Here is a 21,406-nt window from a genome sequence, read left to right on the forward strand (position 1 = left end):
AATTCTGGTCCCTACAAGAATATTTAAACACGTCCACTCGCACACATACACACACAGACAGACAGACATAAATCAGTACCATGCACAGCCACATGATCTTTAGTAACATTGATTGGACTAAATTTTTTTTAGTTGTCTGGATGTCCTTCGGAAGGTGTACCATTCTTGATGCACATGGGAAACTGTTGGCGGGTGAGAAATCGAGCAGCGTTACAGTTTCTCGACACAAACCGGTGCACCTGGCACCTACTACCATAACCTGTTCAAAGGCACTGAAATATTTTGCCCCGCCCATTCACCCTTTGAACGGCACACATACTTGAACGGCACACATACACAATCCATGTCTCAATTTTCTCAAGGCTTAAAAATCCTTCTTTAGTCTGTCTCAGTATACAGCCTTGTTGATTTGACAACGTTTACATGTTTAAGTTGAAATGGTGCTGGAATTAGCGGAGGCAGTGCTCCTGTCGTCTTTGTGCTGCAACTCCATGGTTCTAAATCAGTCGTTATTTATTTAGTAAACTGTCAAAAACATGAACTTGCTTGACCATGCTGCAGGTGATATAACTGTTGGTATGTAATATTTGCTTTGTGGACTTCACCGAACAGATGTTGCTCTCTGGTTTTGTGATGAAACAAACGTACGTGTAGTTGAATTTATTCCGCTACAGTATGACTGTAATCTTTTTGTTGTCACGGCCTTATTGTATATCACGGTGGCATATGAACGAAGAGTTTATAGAGCAAACAACGCAATTATCCCCTACAGCTTTAAATGTTGCTCCCCTACAGCTCACGAAGCTGGTGTAGGCTGTGTGTGGCAGGTGTTAAATGTTGCTCCCCTACAGCTCACGAAGCCGGTGTAGGCTGTGTGTGGCGGGTGTTAAATGTTGCTCCCCTACAGCTCACGAAGCTGGTGTAGGCTGTGTGTGGCAGGTGTTAAATGTTGCTCCCCTACAGCTCACGAAGCCGGTGTAGGCTGTGTGTGGCGGGTGTTAAATGTTGCTCCCCTACAGCTCACGAAGCTGGTGTAGGCTGTGTGTGGCGGGTGTTAAATGTTGCTCCCCTACAGCTCACGAAGCTGGTGTAGGCTGTGTGTGGCGGGTGTTAAATGTTGCTCCCCTACAGCTCACAAAGCCGGTGTAGGCTGTGTGTGGCGGGTGTTAAATGTTGCTCCACTACAGCTCACGAAGCTGGTGTAGGCTGTGTGTGGCGGGTGTTAAATGTTGCTCCCCTACAGCTCACGAAGCCGGTGTAGGCTGTGTGTGGCGGGTGTTAAATGTTGCTCCCCTACAGCTCACGAAGCCGGTGTAGGCTGTGTGTGGCGGGTGTTAAATGTTGCTCCCCTACAGCTCACGAAGCTGGTGTAGGCTGTGTGTGGCGGGTGTGGTGTGTCCTTCCCACTGCTGAACACAACTGCCCTGCGCATCTGTGCTGCTAATATTAATTGTGCTTACCAAAAACTCTTGTCCAGTCCTCTTGTCCAGTCCACTCGGAGAGTTCATCAATGAGCTTGATGCCTTGATAAGCTCCTTTCCTGAGGATGGCTCACCTCTCACAGTCCTGGGCGACTTTAACCTCCCCACGTCTACCTTTGACTCATTCCTCTCTGCCTGCTTCTTTCCACTCCTCTCCTCTTTTGACCTCACCCTCTCACCTTCCCCCCCTACTCACAAGGCAGGCAATACGCTCGACCTCATCTTTACTAGATGCTGTTCTTCCACTAACCTCATTGCAACTCCCCTCCAAGTCTCCGACCACTACCTTGTATCCTTTTCCCTCTCGCTCTCATCCAACACTTCCCACACTGCCCCTACTCGGATGGTATCGCGCCGTCCCAACCTTCGCTCTCTCTCCCCCGCTACTCTCTCCTCTTCCATCCTATCATCTCTTCCCTCTGCTCATACCTTCTCCAACCTATCTCCTGATTCTGCCTCCTCAACCCTCCTCTCTTCCCTTTCTGCATCCTTTGACTCTCTATGTCCCCTATCCTCCAGGCCGGCTCGGTCCTCCCCTCCCGCTCCGTGGCTCGACGACTCACTGCGAGCTCACAGAACAGTGCTCCGGGCAGCCGAGCGGAAATGGAGGAAAACTCGCCTCCCTGCGGACCTGGCATCCTTTCACTCCCTCCTCTCTACATTTTCCTCCTCTGTCTCTGCTGCTAAAGCCACTTTCTTCCACTCTAAATTCCAAGCATCTGCCTCTAACCCTAGGAAGCTCTTTGCCACCTTCTCCTCCCTCCTGAATCCTCCTCCCCCTCCCCCTCCTCCCTCTCTGCAGATGACTTCGTCAACCATTTTGAAAAGAAGGTCGACGACATCCGATCCTCGTTTGCTAATTCAAACGACACCGCTGGTTCTGCTCACACTGCCCTACCCTGTGCTCTGACCTCTTTCTCCCCTCTCTCTCCAGATGAAATCTCGCTTCTTGTGACGGCCGGGCGCCCAACAACCTGCCCGCTTGACCCTATCCCCTCCTCTCTTCTCCAGACCATTTCCGGAGACCTTCTCCCTTACCTCACCTCGCTCATCAACTCATCCCTGACCGCTGGCTACGTCCCTTCCGTCTTCAAGAGAGCGAGAGTTGCACCCCTTCTGAAAAACCTACACTCGATCCCTCCGATGTCAACAACTACAGACCAGTATCCCTTCTTTCTTTTCTCTCCAAAACTCTTGAACGTGCCGTCCTTGGCCAGCTCTCCCGCTATCTCTCTCAGAATGACCTTCTTGATCCAAATCAGTCAGGTTTCAAGACTAGTCATTCAACTGAGACTGCTCTTCTCTGTATCACGGAGGCGCTCCGCACTGCTAAAGCTAACTCTCTCTCCTCTGCTCTCATCCTTCTAGACCTATCGGCTGCCTTCGACACTGTGAACCATCAGATCCTCCTCTCCACCCTCTCCGAGTTGGGCATCTCCGGTGCGGCCCACGCTTGGATTGCGTCCTACCTGACAGGTCGCTCCTACCAGGTGGCGTGGCGAGAATCTGTCTCCTCGCCACGCGCTCTCACCACTGGTGTCCCCCAGGGCTCTGTTCTAGGCCCTCTCCTATTCTCGCTATACACCAAGTCACTTGGCTCTGTCATAACCTCACATGGTCTCTCCTATCATTGCTATGCAGACGACACACAATTAATCTTCTCCTTTCCCCCTTCTGATGACCAGGTGGCGAATCGCATCTCTGCATGTCTGGCAGACATATCAGTGTGGATGACGGATCACCACCTCAAGCTGAACCTCGGCAAGACGGAGCTGCTCTTCCTCCCGGGGAAGGACTGCCCGCTCCATGATCTCGCCATCACGGTTGACAACTCCATTGTTTCCTCCTCCCAGAGCGCTAAGAACCTTGGCGTGATCCTGGACAACACCCTGTCGTTCTCAACTAACATCAAGGCGGTGGCCCGTTCCTGTAGGTTCATGCTCTACAACATCCGCAGAGTACGCCCCTGCCTCACACAGGAAGCGGCGCAGGTCCTAATCCAGGCACTTGTCATCTCCCGTCTGGATTACTGCAACTCGCTGTTGGCTGGGCTCCCTGCCTGTGCCATTAAACCCCTACAACTCATCCAGAACGCCGCAGCCCGTCTGGTGTTCAACCTTCCCAAGTTCTCTCACGTCACCCCGCTCCTCCGCTCTCTCCACTGGCTTCCAGTTGAAGCTCGCATCTGCTACAAGACCATGGTGCTTGCCTACGGAGCTGTGAGGGGAACGGCACCGCAGTACCTCCAGGCTCTGATCAGGCCCTACACCCAAACAAGGGCACTGCGTTCATCCACCTCTGGCCTGCTCGCCTCCCTACCACTGAGGAAGTACAGTTCCCGCTCAGCCCAGTCAAAACTGTTCGCTGCTCTGGCCCCCAATGGTGGAACAAACTCCCTCAGGACGCCAGGACAGCGGAGTCAATCACCACCTTCCGGAGACACCTGAAACCCCACCTCTTCAAGGAATACCTAGGATAGGATAAAGCAATCCTTCTCACCCCCCCCCCTTAAATGATTTAGATGCACTATTGTAAAGTGGCTGTTCCACTGATGTCAGAAGGTGAATTCACCAATTTGTAAGTCGCTCTGGATAAGAGCGTCTGCTAAATGACTTAAATGTAATGTAATGTAAATGCACTTCTTGGTCAGATTTTAGTCAGAGATCATTTAATCTTGTCTTGTTTTAGTCAACTGAAATTATTTTTTATTTTTTTAGTTATAGTTTTTTTAGTCTATTTAGTCAGTTATAGTCTCCTCAATTGCAACTGAAAAATGTGTGTTTGACAAATATTTTAATCACTATTTCTGTTGACAAAATTAACACTGTTATAAACATATCGAATATTAGCTTTGGATGTTACCTGTGGCATGAATATTGCCTTTATAGGAACACTGGGAAATAGACTCTGCTAGTCAAACCCAGTGGTGCATTCATAATTCACAGACTAACACCTCTAAACCTGCTCCCCAAGCATACTCATCCATACAAAACACCTCTGAGCAGCCGGTGGAATAAAAACACTGCAGCCTGGGACAGAGCCAGACACAGAGACGTATCGACATATCAATAGTCTTTAATATTATGAATGTCATCAATGTTATAAGTAACCATGTTTCCATCCAGTCATTTATGTGAATAAATTACCTGGCGCACGAAAAAAAGTCATGACCGGGCTGATGGAAACATTAACAATTTGTTTGTTGGATATGGAAGGTGTCACGTTCTGACCTTAGTTCTGTTGTTATGTCTTTGTTTTAGTATGGTCAGGGCGTGAGTTGGGTGGGTTGTCTATGTTCCTTTTTCTATGTTTTGGGATTTTTGTGTTTGGCCTGGTATGGTTCTCAATCAGAGGCAGCTGTCAATCGTTGTCCCTGATTGAGAACCATACTTAGGTAGCCTGGTTTCACTTTTGAGTTGTGGGTGATTGTTTCCTGTTGTAATGTTTGTGTCACATTTCAGGACTGTTTCGGTTTTCGTTTGGATCATTCAACGGTGTTATTTTGTATTCTTTAGTGTTCAGTTTAATAAACTAAAACGGACACTTACCACGCTGCACATTGGTCCGATCTCTCCTCTCCTCCTCGTCAGAAGAAGAGGAGAACCGTTACAGTAGGATCTTCTTGAGGGTCTTATTCTGGTAAGATAATGGTCAATGCTTAGCTGTCATTTGACAAATACAAATAATATCGCTCTTATCCATAATAATCTCATAATGTACTCTACCCCCCACTCTTCTCTATGAGCTGTTGGCTAGAGCACATGTACCAAGACCAGAGTGAGGACATTTTCTATATAATGCAATAGTTTTTGTGACAACCATCAGTAGAGATGAAAGTGCGACGGAGACCCATTTAACTTGTATTTTTCATTCGTTACATGGTATTCTAACAGAAAGTTATTTTTATGTTAACTACGTCATCACGCATAGCCATTTACGCATGCAAATCTGTCGCAAATTGGATGGAAACCTAGCTAATTATGATGATTATTGAACAACAGGGCCTCCCGAGTGGCGCAGTGGTCTAAGTGGTCGTCCGGGTTAGGGGAGGGTTTGACCGTCAGGGATGTCCTTGTCCCATCGCGCATTAGAGACCCATGTGGCGGGCCGGGTGCAGTGCACGCTGACACGGTCGCCAGGTGCTTGGTGTTTCCTCTGGCACAATGGTGCGACTAGCTTCCGGGTTAAGTGGGCATTGTGTCAAGAAGCAGTGCGGCTTGGTTGGGTTGTGTTTTGGAGGACGCACAGCTCTCGAGTCCGTACTGGAGTTACATCAGTGAGACAAGACTGTAACTACCAATTGGATACCATGAAATTGGGGAGAAAAATAAAAAAAGATTATTGAACAACCTTTTCTCTGTAGGGAACTCAAACCTCTGAACTCGTTGTACTGTAACTATTGTACTGTATATAAGGATCTGAAGTTGAAGATTCAGGTGGTAGTTCATGAAATACTTACTGTATGTAGATCCAGTCCTCTCCACCTATGTCTACTCTAACATTCGCTACAAAACCTCCCTTCACACTCATGCGCTATAATGAAATCAGTTAAGCCCTCTGCAAATACTACGCTAGTTATGAATCTTTGTATTGTGATTATAACTGTTTATATGCCTCAATACAGTACTTAGAGTTGAGTGGAAAAGTTTAGTCTGATGTCACACCTCCCAGTAACCGTGTTTCCCCAGCCAGCTCAGCTCACCTACACAGCTTGTCCCTGGCACAGTAGCCCTGCAGGCTGAGGCAGTTGGGCTTGCCGTCTCTCTCCTCATAGGAACACGAGGGTACGATGGTCTTCCGCCGGCGCTCCCCACAGAGGGCATCGGAGCAGGGGCAGAAGAGCAGGGCAAAGCTGTACTCCTCTGGTACCCGCTCCAGAAAGCGTCGCAGCGCTCGGTGGCACTTCTGTCTGTTACAGCTGCCGTCGGAGCCCGGTGGCCGCTTGGTGCAGGACACAACATACTCCGACCTCAGAGAACCACACTTCTCATACAGACCACAGTCCTGGGCTGCCTTCAAACACTGGTTCTGCCCATCCAGAGGCAGAGAGGAAGCTGGGAGCAGAGGGAGAAAACACAGAAGAATGGAAGAAGGTGGTTGTGTTTTGGGAAAAGGGGCCATGAATAACAGAAAGGAAGACAAAACCATAAAATATATGATTCTGGAACGCAAAAACGTCCCAGACTGACATGGGGTGCGTTTGTAAATCCACTCTGGGGTGCCAGAGTGTGCTCAAGAGTGCGCCCTGGGCGTACGTAAATTCAGAGCGTTGTCAGATTGTCCGTTCGCGTTCAGAGCCCACACTGGACGATCGGACCGAGGAGTGGGGTTGATCCAAGCGTTCTGACCACACATTGACTGTCAAGCAGCCAAGCTAACAGGCTAACGTTGGCGGGCTTGCTAGCTGCTTCCAGACACTAATGAGATAACACCTCACTCTGACCATTTTACTCGCCCTAGCAGAGCAGTGGTGACTAACTGCTACTGGCAACAATTTAAATTCACTTTTTTTGCCGACGTTTACGGACACCGGCCATATCCCATGGGTGTTGAGCATTCGTAAATTGATCAGTTATTCTGCGCTCTGGAATATTCAGATGAGAGTGCTCTGAAATTGGAGTAGATAGCCAGAGCGAATTATTCAGAGATGTTTCAATAAGAGAGAGCTGTGTATTGACGGAGCAGTGAGCAGCATTTACCTGCCATGATGGAGGCCATGCGTGACATCTCTATGTGCCTCACAAACTCCACCTCCAGATCCTCATACGGAGACACCTCGTTCTCATCGTACACTGTGAAAACACAGAGGCCGTAAGGACAGAAACAACCTCACACGCACCAATACAATCGAACAGATAAAATACAAAACATAAACACAGTCAAACCCACCAGCGAATCTGACGGTCCAGTAGACCCTGAGGCAGAGCTCCTCCCGGCGGGAGCCGCGCTGACACTTGCAGGCCTGGAGGGGGTGGTAGTGCTGCAGGGCGCTCTGGGCCTCCAGGCACTCACGTCGGGCGTCTGGGCCCAGGGGCGACACAGCCTCCTCAGCAGCACAGTACTCTAGCACCCTGTACACCCCCATACAGCCCTCATCCTGCACACAGCCCCGCTCCGCCTCCAGACAGTCTATGGAGCCAGCCAGCACACTACCTGGAAGAGGTGGAAGATGGGGAACATTATTGTCTATTGTTCACCTGTGTTCCTGAACAGCTTATTTTTACAGATGAGAATTGTTCTGTCGGTTAACACCTGTGTCGTTCCACGAAAAGAGTGCCTTTTGTGTCCCTTTGATATTTTAAGTAGAAATTGTGCACCAATATTGAATGTTAAATACAGGTTATATTAAATGAAGTTCCCTTTAATATAGACCACGTGGAGAATTCAATGATTCTATCATTTTTTATATGAATAAAGACTTGCTAAAGTGTCCCTCCGTACACTATGGAAGATTTTAACCCACTTAACCCCAAACTTTCTCCAAGTTTTCACTATCATTGTAAAGCTGTAGTTATTTTTGTTTCCTTGATCAAGTCATTCATATATATATATATATATATATATATATATATATATATATATATTATACAGTCGTGGCCAAAAGTTGAGAATGACACAAATATACATTTTCACAAAGTCTGCTGCCTCAGTGTCTTTAGATATTTTTTTGTCTGATGTTACTGTGGAATACACAAGTATAATTACAATTATTTCAGAAGTGTCAAAGGCTTTTATTGACAATTACATGAAGTTGATGCAAAGTCAATATTTGTAGTGTTGACCCTTCTTTTTCAAGAACTCTACAATCCGCCCTGGCATGCTGTCAATTAATCAATTAACTTCTGGGCCACATCCTGACTGATGGCAGCCCATTCTTGCATAATAAATGCTTGGAGTTTGTCAGAATTTGTGGGGTTTTGCTTGTCCACCTGCCTCTTGAGGATTGACCACAGGTTCTCAATGGGTTTAAGGTCTGGGGAGTTTCCTGGCCATGGACCCAAAATATTGATGTTTTGTTCCCAGAGCCACTTCGTTATCACCTCAACATTGTTCGTCACCAAACTGTTCCTGGATGGTTGGGAGAAGTTGCTCTTGGAGGATGTGTTGGTACCATTCTTTATTCATGGCTGTGTTCTCAGGCAAAATTGTAAGTGAGCCCACTCCCTTGGCTGAGAAGCAACCCCACACATGAATGGTCTCAGGATGCTTTACTGTTGGCATGACACAGGACTGATGGTAGCGCTCACCTTGTCTTCTCCGGACAAGCTTTTTTACGGATGCCCCAAACAATCGGAAAGGGGATTCATCAGAGAAAATGACTTTACCCCAGTCCTTAGCAGTCTAATCCCTGTACCTTTTGCAGAATATCAGTCTGTCCCTAATACATTTCCTGGAGATGAATGACTTCTTTGCTGCCCTTCTTGACACCAGGCCATCCTCAAAGTCTTTGCCTCACTGTGCATGCAGATGCACTCATATCTGCCTGCTGCCATTCCTGTGCAAGCTCTGTACTGGTGGTGCCCCGATCCCACAGCTGAATCAACTTTAGGAGATGGTCCTGGCGCTTGCTGGACGTTCTTGGGCGCCCTGAAGCCTTCTTCACAACAATTGAACCGCTCTCCTTGAAATTCTTGTTGAACCGATAAATGGTTGATTTAGGTGCCATCTTACTGGCAGCAATATCCTTGCCTGTGAAGCCCTTTTTGTGCCAAGCAATGATGATGGCACGTGTTTCCTTGCAGGTAACCATATTTGACAGAGGAGGAAAGCACCACCCTCCTTTTGAAGCTTCTAGTCTGTTATTCAAACTCCATCAGCATGACAGAGTGATCTCCAGCCTTGTCCTCGTCAATACTCACACCTGTGTTAACGAGAGAATCACTGACATGATGTCAGCTTGTCCTTTTGTGGCAGGGCTGAAATGCAGTGGAAATGCTTTTTGGGGATTCAGTTAATTTGCATGGCAAAGAGTGACTTTGCAACTAATTGCAATTCATCTGATCACTCTTCATAACATTCTGGAGTATATGCAAATTGTCATCATACAAAACTGAGGCAGCAGACTTTGTGAAAATGTCTGACAAATATATATATATATATATATATATTTACCAGGTTACACTTTGCAAAAGTCACCGAATTGGTGGAAGGACCCACCTGTTTGACAATGAGCATCAGTGCTTATTTGTTGAAAAGCAAGACCCTAACATCAGAGGTGGGACAGAGACAGACAATCTACAAAACACTTCACTTCAGAGTATGTTCTATGAAGAACTGGTAGTTGTCAAGGATAAAGGCCAGGCAGAAGCACAGACCGAAGAGGTTGAGTAAAGCAGTGGCTAGCAATGCTTAACTGTCCTTTTTCTGTTCTCAGGGGGGACTTCAAATTCAGTTCATTTGTGGTAGCATTGAAATAGTTCCTGGCAAGTGGCAAATGCAGCTTTTTCCCTGAGGGCTTTAAGGATCAGACTACAAATGGAATCCGGATTTGCAGTTATATCCTCATTCAACATGTTTGTTGTACAGACTCTCTCTCTTGCTCACACCCACACATACCTGCAAACAAATAAATCTACTGTATAATACAGTACGACCATAAGCCCACACTCAACCACGCTCCTATATATACAAACACAAACACACAGAGGGGAATACTGATTATGGTTACGCACTTCAATTAAGCCCATGCTGGCTAGGAGCGCACAGCACAGCTGAAATCAAACTCCAGTGGCGCATGGTTACAATCACAGACGCCCCATGAGTTCCACATCTCACTCTGGCAGGAAACAAATCAAAAACAGATGGACACTCTCCGTCACCATAGGCAGGGGACCCTAGCAGACGAGGCCAGCAAGGCAAGCACATAAACTCTGGAGTTCCCACCAAGCTACAGGGTGATGAGGCATATAAAGTCAAGTTCACAATTGTTGGCACCATCGATAAAGATCAGCAAAAAAAGACAGTATAATTTTTTTTATTTTAAATACTGAGCAATATTGTATGCTCAATTTAAAAATATATATATATTATACTAATACAATTGACAATTTTAGTTTTTTACCATGTAATAGTTATTTTTTCTTAAAAAGAGGGGTTAAAATGATTGCCACCCCCGTTTTCAATACCTAAGCTTGCGAGGATAATAGCGCTAAGCCTTTTTCTAAAGTGTTTTATGAGATTGGAGAAACACTTTGGGAGGGATCTAAGACCGTTCCTCCATACAGAATATTTCCAGATCCTTGATATCCTTTGGACTGCCCTCTTTGATTCAGACCATAGGTTTTCAACCCCAATGAACAATTTAGATTTTGTGGTCAATGAACCATTTCTTTGTGGATTTTGATGTGTGCTTGGGTTTATTGTCTTGCTGGAAGATCTATTTGTGGCCAACCCACTGGGCACAAACGGATTGCATCAAAGTTGTTTCAACGTAATTTGTCAAAGATGTGGAATCTACATGGAAAATGCATTGGATTTGGAAAAAAAGTTATCAATGTCAGCTGTTGTTTTGAGGGTGACCTTTTTTTTAAAGAGAATTATATATTTTATTTATTAATTTTCTGTTTTACAAACAGACAGATAATTACAGCAAACAGTACATCAAGAATACCCCCCAACCCCTCAACAGGACACGGAAAGAAAGAAAACAGAACACAACAGAACACAAAATTGGCACCTTGCTTCATTGATATTTAACATACTCTACAGTATAAGGATTATGCTTGTCATTAAAAAATAATTACTATGGAACAGGGCTGGTTGCAGGTTGTATGTTGTGTTGCCCATTCTCACGTGAAAGATACGCTATAAAGGGCTGTCATATCTTCACGAATGCATTAGATCTGCCAGAGATATCATGGCGAATTTGTGGGTGGCACTTCAACCACAGGATTATGTCATCATGGTAACCAAATTTCAACATTGACAAACCTTGTATTAAAGATGTGCAATTTGTACCTGCAAAAATAAAGTTTGATCTTCAACCTTGTTTCCACTGGGCTGAGCCTCCTACTGGAGAATGTATCTATTTACAGCTTCCCTTTGGTCTTCCATCCAGGGTTTTAACCAAGCCCAGCTTAGCTATGATATTTCACACTGACTATCGCCAATGTGCTATTGTGAGAATTATAGTTCAAAAACCAAAATAGATTCCCTGTTGCTACCGAAGTCTTTCCAAAGGGTAGGTTCAACAGAGTAAATGAAATGTGACCATACTTTATCCATCATACTGTCTACTGAGTGTACAAACCATTGGTGTATATCATCAATTATGTTAATTAGGTCTACGTAGCATTTGCAAAGTCATCAACTACTATTTTTTTTTAAATTCTACCCAGAATTCAAATAAAAATAGACAATACAATAGGCTCAGGGATTCAAGCTCTGGTTGATTTCAAATGTAATGATATTTAGTGATATTGAATTGTGTTTGGTTGTCTGCAGCGCCAGCTGTGCCACCAGAGACTCTGGGTTCGCAACCAGCCGTGACCGGGAGGTCCGTGGGGTGACGCACAATTGGCCCAGCATCATCCAGGTTAGGGAGGGTTTGGCCGGTAGGGATATTCTTGACTCATCGCGCACCATCGACTCCTGTGGCGGGCCGGGCGCAGTGCTAACCAAGGTTCAAATCAATTTATTTGTCACATACACATGGTTAGCAGATGTTAATGCGAGTGTAGCGAAATGCTTGTGCTTCTAGTTCCGACAATGCAGTAATAACCAACGAGTAATCTAACCTAACAAATCCAAAACTACTACCTTATACACACAAGTGTAAAGGGATAAAGAATATGTACATAAAGATATATGAATGAGTGATGGTACAGAATGGCATAGGCAAGATGCAGTAAATGGTATTGAGTACAGTATATACTTATGTTAAGGGATTTTTTGACTATGTATACATTTCAATCAGGACTGACTAATCAGAATACTATTATGTTACTGTATATGTATCAATTTTCTTTTTATCCTAGTACTGAATATAATGTGTGTAATTAAAATCAAGAAGTAGAACAATGACTGTCTGTTCCTTGGTAGAAATGAATGAACTTATCGCCAGACTGGCTAGAATGCTTATCTACACATGCAGACCTTTGCTCGGGTCATAAATTATCTAAGTCTTGAGAACTATACAGCCATTGTACTGGAGCGGAGATGAGACGTGGTAGTACGAAAACTAATGACGTCATTTTCAGTTTATAACCTGTGGTAAACTGTATCATGTTCAGTACTCTCGAGAATAAACGCTGCTGGTTGATTTTGAGACTGGTCTCTGTCCATTTTATGCAAATAAGAGTCTTACAAATTCTCAGGAATTGACAGTGTTTAATTTTAATTGGGTATTAAAACATATAGGAATTAAATTCCTGTAACAACATATGAGATGAGTAATGTAGGGTATGTAAACAAAGTGGCATAGTTTAAAGTGGCTAGTGACACATGTATTACATAAAGATGCAGTAGATGATAGAGTACAGTATATACATATACATATGAGCTGAATAATGTAGGGTATGTAAAACATTATATTAAGTAGCATTGTTTAAAGTGGCTAGTGATATAATTTACATCAATTCCCATTATTAAAGTGGCTGGAGTTGAGGCACTATGTTGGCAGCAGTCACTCAATGTTAGTGGTGGCTGTTTAACAGTCTGATGGCCTTGAGATAGAAGCTGTTTTTCAGTCTCTCGGTCCCTGCTTTGATGCACCTGTACTGACCTCACCTTCTGGAGGATAGCGGTGTGAACAGGCAGTGGCTCAGGTGGTTGTTGTCCTTGATGATCTTTATGGCCTTCCTGTGACATCGGGTGGTATATGTGTCCTGGAGGGCAGGTAGTTTGCCCCCGGTGATGCGTTGTGCAGACCTCACTACCCTCTGGAGAGCCTTACGGTTGTGGGCGGTGCAGTTGCCGTACCAGACGGTGATACAGCCCGACAGGATGCTCTCGATTGTGCATCTGTAGAAGTTTATGAGTGCTTTTGGTGACAAGCCAAATTTCTTCAGCCTCCTGAGGTTGAAAAGGTGCTGCTGCGCCTTCTTCACGATGCTTTCTGTGTGGGTGGACCAATTCAGTTTGTCTGTGATGTGTACGCCGAGGAACTTAAAATTTACTACCCTCTCCACTACTGTCCCATCGATGTGGATAGGGTGCCAGGTGCACGGTGTTTCCTCCGACACATTGGTGAGGCTGGCTTCCGGGTTGGATGGGCGCTGTGTTAAGAAGCAGTGCGGCTTGGTTGGGTTGTGTATCGGAGGACGCATGACTTTCAACCTTCGTCTCTCCCAAGCCCGTACGGGAGTTGTAGCGATGAGACAAGATAGTAGCTACTACAACAATTGGATACCACGAAATTGGGGAGAAAAAGGGGTAAAATTCAAACAAACAAATCTTTAATGTTTTGGCCATTTTGCTTCCACTGGTCCTGGGGCCTTTCGTTGAGGTCAACGGCATCATTAATGTTACCCAGTACCAGGACATTTTAGCCAAAAAACCTGGTTGCCTCTGCCAGGAGCCTGAAACTTGGCCACAAGTGGAAATCATGAAAATCCACATTTTGCAATGGCCATCTCAGTCTCCAGGCTTGAACCCGTGATTTGAATAGAAGAGGGCAGTCCGTAAAACAGTCAAAGGACGTCAAGGATCTGGAAAGATTCTGTACGGAGGAATGTTCTAAGATCCCTCCCAATGTGTTCTCTAATCTCATAAAACATTTTAGAAAATGGCTCAGTATCATTATCCTCCCAAGGTGAGGTATTGAAAGATATTGAAAACAGAGGTGTCAAAATGATTGGCACCCATCTTTTTTAGAATTGTTTCTGTTACTTGTTGAACAAAATGTTTAGCGCAATTCTATTTGTATAAAATAATATAATTGTGTTTAGCATACAATACAGCTCAGTATTTGTATTATTTATTTCAGACTTTTTTGCTCATCTTTATCAATGGTGCCAATAAATTTGACCAAGCATGTAAGTGTAACTGATAATATTAATGACACCAAGTACTTAAATACATTCATATTAAACTAAATGCAAGATGTGCATCTTTATGAAATCCAGAACGCCATACACATCCTAATGAAACATGTACAAATGAATAATCACATTCTAAACTCATTTGATAGTTTGGGGAATATGGAGACCTTGGGGAATACGGAGACCTTGGGGAATACGGAGACCTTGGGGAATACGGAGACCTTGGGGAATACGGAGACCTTGGGGAATACGGAGACCTTGGGGAATACGGAGACCTTGGGGAATACGGAGACCTTGGGGAATACGGAGACCTTGGGGAATACGGAGACCTTGGGGAATACGGAGACCTTGGGGAATATGGAGACCTTGGGGAATATGGAGACCTTGGGGAATACGGAGACGAGCCAGCATGTTCATACAGATGAGAGCGCTGCCCTTTTCAAAGTCATCTGGTAACAGAGAGAAGTTATTGGATTGATTGAAATGTGAACAACATTAATTCCCAAAGAGTTAAACTCGTCAGTTTGCATTGCTATTGTTGTCCTTCAGCTATCGCCATGTCATGTCCCTAGCAAAGTGTGGTGGTTGAGGCACAAGTGATAGGAGATGTGACACACACACACACACACACACAATTGTGAGTTCTTGACACATAATAAAGTAATATCACAGAAAAGCAGGCGGGGCCCGAGGCTTAGGTTGTGCAATTAAACAGCCTGCCAGTAATCTCCATTATGGGCAGTGGTTTGTTCATTTACTCTCCACTCCAGCATGTATGCTCCCTAAGGCTGACCAGGCCCAAGATAGACACCATCAGCAACATTTGTTTCAGAAGGCCTATCTTAATACACAGGCACATAATTAGAACCCATGTCAGGTACAGACCAGCTCGGTTAAATCTTGTCAGGCAGAGAAGTTCTAATTATGGTAATAACTTGAGCGTTCTTTATTGGCACGATGATGAAGAGTCGCCACGCTACATTGGGCAGTTTCACTTACGACAAAATGGGTGGGGTGGAGGAGGGAAGGGGTGTGATGGGTGAAAAGTAAGGGGTAAAAAAAAAATCTTAAGAGTGAGGAGGAGGGATGACCACCTGTGATATGTGAGGCTTCATGTGCACTATTGATTTCTCAGTGGGGCGATTTATAGAATTTGTAAGGCAAAGCTGATGGCTTGCCAGCTCAGTGACCCGCCTTAGGTTAATGTCAGAAGAGCAGCACCACACCGCATATCAACACACACGCAGGCCCACACACTGAACCACATCATTTAAAGTAAACACACATTTACTTAACCATCCGTTCTCACCGCGAAATAGTTAGTTAAACACATAAAAACCACTACATTGCCTAGCAACATAAGAGGACAAGCAACCAGAGGGAGCAGTTCCGCAACCAATGAATTCCACCATCTAGCCTCTCTCGTCTACAACAGTTCCTTAGAGGGGTCTTGGTAACCATTTTGTAAACATGGAAACGCTGGAGGAGTTTCAGGATCTAATATGCTCAGCGCTCACCCAGGGCACACCAGCCTTGTTTTACTGGGGTAATTGAGGGTAGAATATTGGATAACTCTGTTACAAACATAGGGGCTAAAAAGGAACAAAATGAAATAAATGAGCTCAACCTCAGTGAACTCTGTAAATTGGTGATGATGACAGACATGTCGGGAGGGCTGGGGTCCACTTCAGAGCTTCTCACTCCCGGGGTTTACATATCACAGGGCTACAAGGTCGGCCCAGTATACGGTTTCAAAAACAACTCCGTACCATGGGGGAAAGACATGGAAATACACTTTATTTAAAAAATAATGAGAAGAGCACACAGTAGGCGAGACGGAGGGATATTGTAACACCTTGAATTTCTTCAAACAGAAACAAGTTAGAGTGATAAAATTTTCGTAGTACATGCCCATTTAGGTTCTCTCCCGAAGCCACATATCTCACTCTTTTTATGGGCAAATGTTTGTTTTTGGGGGTGAAAGTAGTTTTTTACACCTGCAATAATTTTCTTATACTGTACTGAGTATTAACGTCCAAAAATCCAAACTAGCATAATTGTCAGCACTATCTGCAAAAAAAAGGGTATTCTTTTTTTCTCTCTTCTTTTTTCACATAACATAAGTGTTTGGGGTGAAAAAACAACATTTTACCAAGAAAAAGACATAAATATGAAAACATGTACATTACAGTCAATAGGTACAGTAGTTGCGGCATCTGGGTGTCCACAGAGGACATTTTGTGATAAGCTCTTATTTAGCTCATTGAATGTGAAAAGATTCTTACACAGTCCTGACAACTCACTTAACTATTCCTGAGATATTCACTTACTAGAAGAAAATCTGATTAACAAACTTCACAGAAATGATCATTCCTAATTACACATACTTATTTTCAAATGTCCATAAAATGTACACATTTTGACGGCGGCCATTTTTTAAGAACCCGTAAGATAAAGTTGTCAAGGTCACACCCCCACACGTGTGGAATCATTGAAAAGACAAGAATATCCTCTCAAAGGGACAACAGCACCTAGTACAGTGGCTTGTATGACAGAGATACGGACCAAGAACTGACGTCCACTTTAGAGGACAAAAATGAATTGATGGGTCTCAGGAGGCTGGATATATGTTGGCTAAACATTGACACGATTGTCATCTCACTATTGTTGTCACTGTGATTTTAACTTACATCTGAATAGTATGATGATAACCTAACTATATTATATACAACTTATTTGGTACTCTACAGACTTTAAATAACAATGGGGACCTGTAGAGTACCAAATAAGTTGTATATAATATAGTTAGGTTATCGTCATACTATTCAGATGTTTTGAGAGAAACAGAATGGCCATCCACAAACATGGGTGTCACTGTAAATAATGTTACGTACTTAGAAAGGCTTATATTTCTTGCGAAATCATCACATATGTCTATGATAATATGATCATTCATAAACATGAATGATTTTGAAGTCAACATTTTACTGCAGTGGGCTAAATCAGGATCAGCGTGATTCTTGGTGGTCTTAAACAAATCGACTTTGAAGCAAAAGTATACACCTCACACACATGGTTATGGGCTTTAAAAAAGAAGACACCTGTACCATGTCAGATATAGAGTTGAAATGTATTCCATTTTGAGTTTGCATCCCTATGGTACACTTTATACACATCTGTGAAGACTGAAATATAACAAAACTGTTGGACATAGAAACACCAGATTTTCATTGTTAAAAAAAATAGTCCTCTTTATTAATTATTCAATTCTGAAAAATATTAATAACATTCCACCCATGAGGGCCAAAAAGGGTACTTTTGCTCATTGACTGCAGGAAAGAGCGGCGTGGATTTATTTGGTTTATTGTTTAGGTGTTATATTTGATCCCAGCAACTGTTACAATTGCCCCTGGCACGAGTGAAAATGTAATGTCCGGACTCTACTTTTCAAATTAATATCAATATATTGATCCAACTAGTGTGGTCACGATAACAGAATTTTGACTTGGATACAAAGACAAGGTTAAGTATCACGATACTCGATACCATCACAATACTCAATACCAAAACAGTACCAAAACGATACCATGCAAAAAAAAAGAAAGCATATTAGCCAAAGTCACAGAATGGCACTTGATCCTAACAGAAACTCAGCTGCTCCTCTGATCAATCGTTTAAGTTCAATATCATTATATTTTTTACGTCAACATTTTCCAGAGACAGCCATGTATGCATTAATGAATCAATTACACAATCAATTTGACTTTGTTTTTACCAACTTAAACCTAATTACATAAAAACATAATGGTAATCATGTATTTCAATAGCAAATCTCTATTGATAAACTGGGTAATCAAGATGTAGTCTAGGCCTATTCACAATATAGGTGAATGAGTATTCAATAGGAGTGTGTGCATGCATTGAGTGATTGAGCTTATTTTGGCTGATTTCATGGGGCTACAGACAGATGACAAACAATCTGTTTCCCTTCTATTTGGGACTTATTTTACTGTACTGATCAACAACATTAGCATACATCTGCCTCTTTAACCAGCAATGACGTCATTCACGGGGCAAGAGAGAAGCGGCCCATCGGAGCCCTATGCACATACACAGTCAGTTCACTGAGGCAATAGATCATCTTAGGGAGAGACGTGAGACGGGGACCGATTAAATGAATGAATAAAGTTTTGGTGGCTTTGAAATCAGCATATTTTCCATTATGGTTTGAATATTATCACAAACAAAGTACCTCGATATAGCGAAGTGGCGGTCATGAAATTTTGTCAGCCGGTGATTGCCAAGCAAATAACTGCCGGTCTCACGGTAATTGACCGTTAATTAACATAAACACATTTAGCATCTCCTGTCTTCCATGCTCAGCCTACAAGCCACTGATGCAGACCTTTGGAACATCTACATTTTAAAAAGTCTAATAAATCCATGTAATATAACCTACACCATCACAATAAATCCATTCTAAATTTCAGACTGGTCTAAAGAAACATGATATGAAGAAAATGTAGTCTATTTCAGAAGAACAGAATAGACCACTCTGAGGTTTCCTTATGTTGGGCTCCCGAGTGGCGTAGCGTTCTAAGTCGCTGCATCTCAGTGCAAGAGACGTCACTGCAGTCCCTGGTTTGAATCCAGGCTGTATCACATTCAGCCGTGATTGGGAGTCCCATAGGGCGGCGCACTATTGGCCCAGTGTCGTCCGGGTTTGGCCCGGGGTAGGCCGTCCATTGTAAATGAGAATTTGTTCTTAACTGACTTGCCTAGTTAAATCAAATTAAATAAAATGTTAGGCTGATCTGGCTATGGCTGTGGGCTACACTAGTTTATTTAGCGGACAAGATTTGCTTAGAATTCTGTGTCATTATTTTATTATATGATATATTTTATATTTTCTAGTATGAGGAATACAATTGAACATAGCGGAATAAAGGTTTAGGGAGTTGTCACGCCTTGGTCTTAGTATTTTTTGTTTTAGTTAATTAGTTGGTCAGGCCAGGGTGTGACATGGGTTTATTGTTTGTTGTAATTCTTAGTGGGGTTTTTTAGTTATTGGGATTGTAGCTGATTAGGGGTGTGTGTTACATAGGTTTGGCTGCCTGAGGCGGTTCTCAATCAGAGTCAGGTGATTCTCGTTGTCTCTGATTGGGAACCGTATTTAGGTAGCCTGGGTTTCACTTTGTATTTCGTGGGTGATTGTTCCTGTCTCTGTGTTAGTGTTCAGGTTTTTCATGTTCCGCTTGTTGTTTTCGTTATTTCAAGTATTCGTCTTTTGTCTATTAAAAACATGAGTAACCAACACGCTGCATTTTGGTCCGACTCTCTTTCGACAAACGAAGAACGCCGTAACAGGAGTGCGCACGTGTTGAGCGGTTAGCAAAGAAACAGGCACTCCTATATGCTTAATTTAGAGTTATTTATGTAACTTTAGTTGTGATACAAATGTTGGGCTATATGTTTCGATTTTTAATACATTCTAAGGCTGCATCATGCGACTCTAAAGATGACTTGAAACAAGTTGCATGGAAGGCATGAGCTCTGTTTTGTTTTTTTTTGCTCAGGCTGTACACACTTCATCAGTCTCTCATTTACAATTTGACAAGCATTTGATAATGACTCGAATTTCCCGGCGGCATCTCCTTTGTGTGGCCGTAATGCCCCTTAAAAAAAATCCATGCCGTTTGTGGCCAGTGGGCTTTATGTCCTTGGGCTGAAAATAATAATAATAATTCCCTTGTCCCAGCTGCGTGCTCTGAAGAACCTCTCACTCACATGGCTCTCTGTCACATGATCGGGTCTTTCTCACGGGCTACAAGTGAAGACGCAACTGCGCGCATCCTTATCCAATTCCGAGGAGCATGTGAAGATATAGGAAGAACTGTACACATTTACTTTTCGTCAGCCAACAAGACGAGTAGACCTAACGAACAGCAAAAGCACTAGCCTATTTCAATCTACTTTCCCCCACAATACAAAAGTTGACCTATTCTATTCTGTGCGAGAAATAAATATTCCAAACATAGCCTGGGAGAGTTGTGGGATGCGATAGATCCCAAGTGAATACAACCACTAGCATCAAAAAAAAAAAATTTAAGTAATGAGGTTGACGCAACAGATCAGAACATTTAGCTTAAAATGTTGAGAAACTATTAGGCTATTTCTTCACATTATACACGCAGCAATGCGCACACAGCAGTAGACTATAAGGGCAAATGTTCCATTGGCAGGAAAATACCATTCTCAAAATTTACCACAAATGCGATTATGTATGTAAAGCTTTTATTATAAAGGTGCATTTTTATGGTGAAAATGATCTTCCCCAAACTTGAAACTCCCGCTGCATACAGTGCCTTGCGAAAGTATTCGGCCCCCTTGAACTTTTCGACCTTTTGCCACATTTCAGGCTTCAAACATAAAGATATAAAACTGTATTTTTTTGTGAAGAATCAACAACAAGTGGGACACAATCATGAAGTGGAACGACATTTATTGGATATTTCAAACTTTTTTAACAAATCAAAAACTGAAAAATTGGGCGTGCAAAATTATTCAGCCCCCTTAAGTTAATACTTTGTAGCGCCACCTTTTGCTGCGATTACAGCTGTAAGTCGCTTGGGGTATGTCTCTATCAGTTTTGCACATCGAGAGACTGACATTTTTTCCCATTCCTCCTTGCAAAACAGCTCGAGCTCAGTGAGGTTGGATGGAGAGCATTTGTGAACAGCAGTTTTCAGTTCTTTCCACAGATTCTTGATTGGATTCAGGTCTGGACTTCGACTTGGCCATTCTAACACCTGGGTATGTTTATTTTTGAACCATTCCATTGTAAATTTTGCTTTATGTTTTGGATCATTGTCTTGTTGAAAGACAAATCTCAGTCCCAGTCTCAGGTCTTTTGCAGACTCCATCAGGTTTTCTTCCAGAATGGTC

At 43.4% G+C, this 21,406-nt stretch overlaps 1 protein-coding gene across 1 annotated transcript in view; it reads right to left on the bottom strand.

Moving 5' to 3' along the window:
• Positions 1-21,406, bottom strand: part of LOC135550313 (GDNF family receptor alpha-4-like) — a 51,434-nt gene that overhangs the window by 13,122 nt on the left and 16,906 nt on the right. The window contains exons 2-4 of the mRNA XM_064980991.1: positions 7,371-7,634; positions 7,181-7,273; positions 6,184-6,535 (exon numbers count right to left, since the gene is read on the bottom strand). Of these exons, the coding sequence (XP_064837063.1) occupies positions 6,184-6,535; positions 7,181-7,273; positions 7,371-7,634 (709 nt within the window). The remainder of the gene's footprint in view (positions 1-6,183; positions 6,536-7,180; positions 7,274-7,370; positions 7,635-21,406) is intronic.

This window comes from Oncorhynchus masou, chromosome 12 (assembly GCF_036934945.1).
Source record: "Oncorhynchus masou masou isolate Uvic2021 chromosome 12, UVic_Omas_1.1, whole genome shotgun sequence".
NCBI lineage: Eukaryota > Metazoa > Chordata > Actinopteri > Salmoniformes > Salmonidae > Oncorhynchus > Oncorhynchus masou.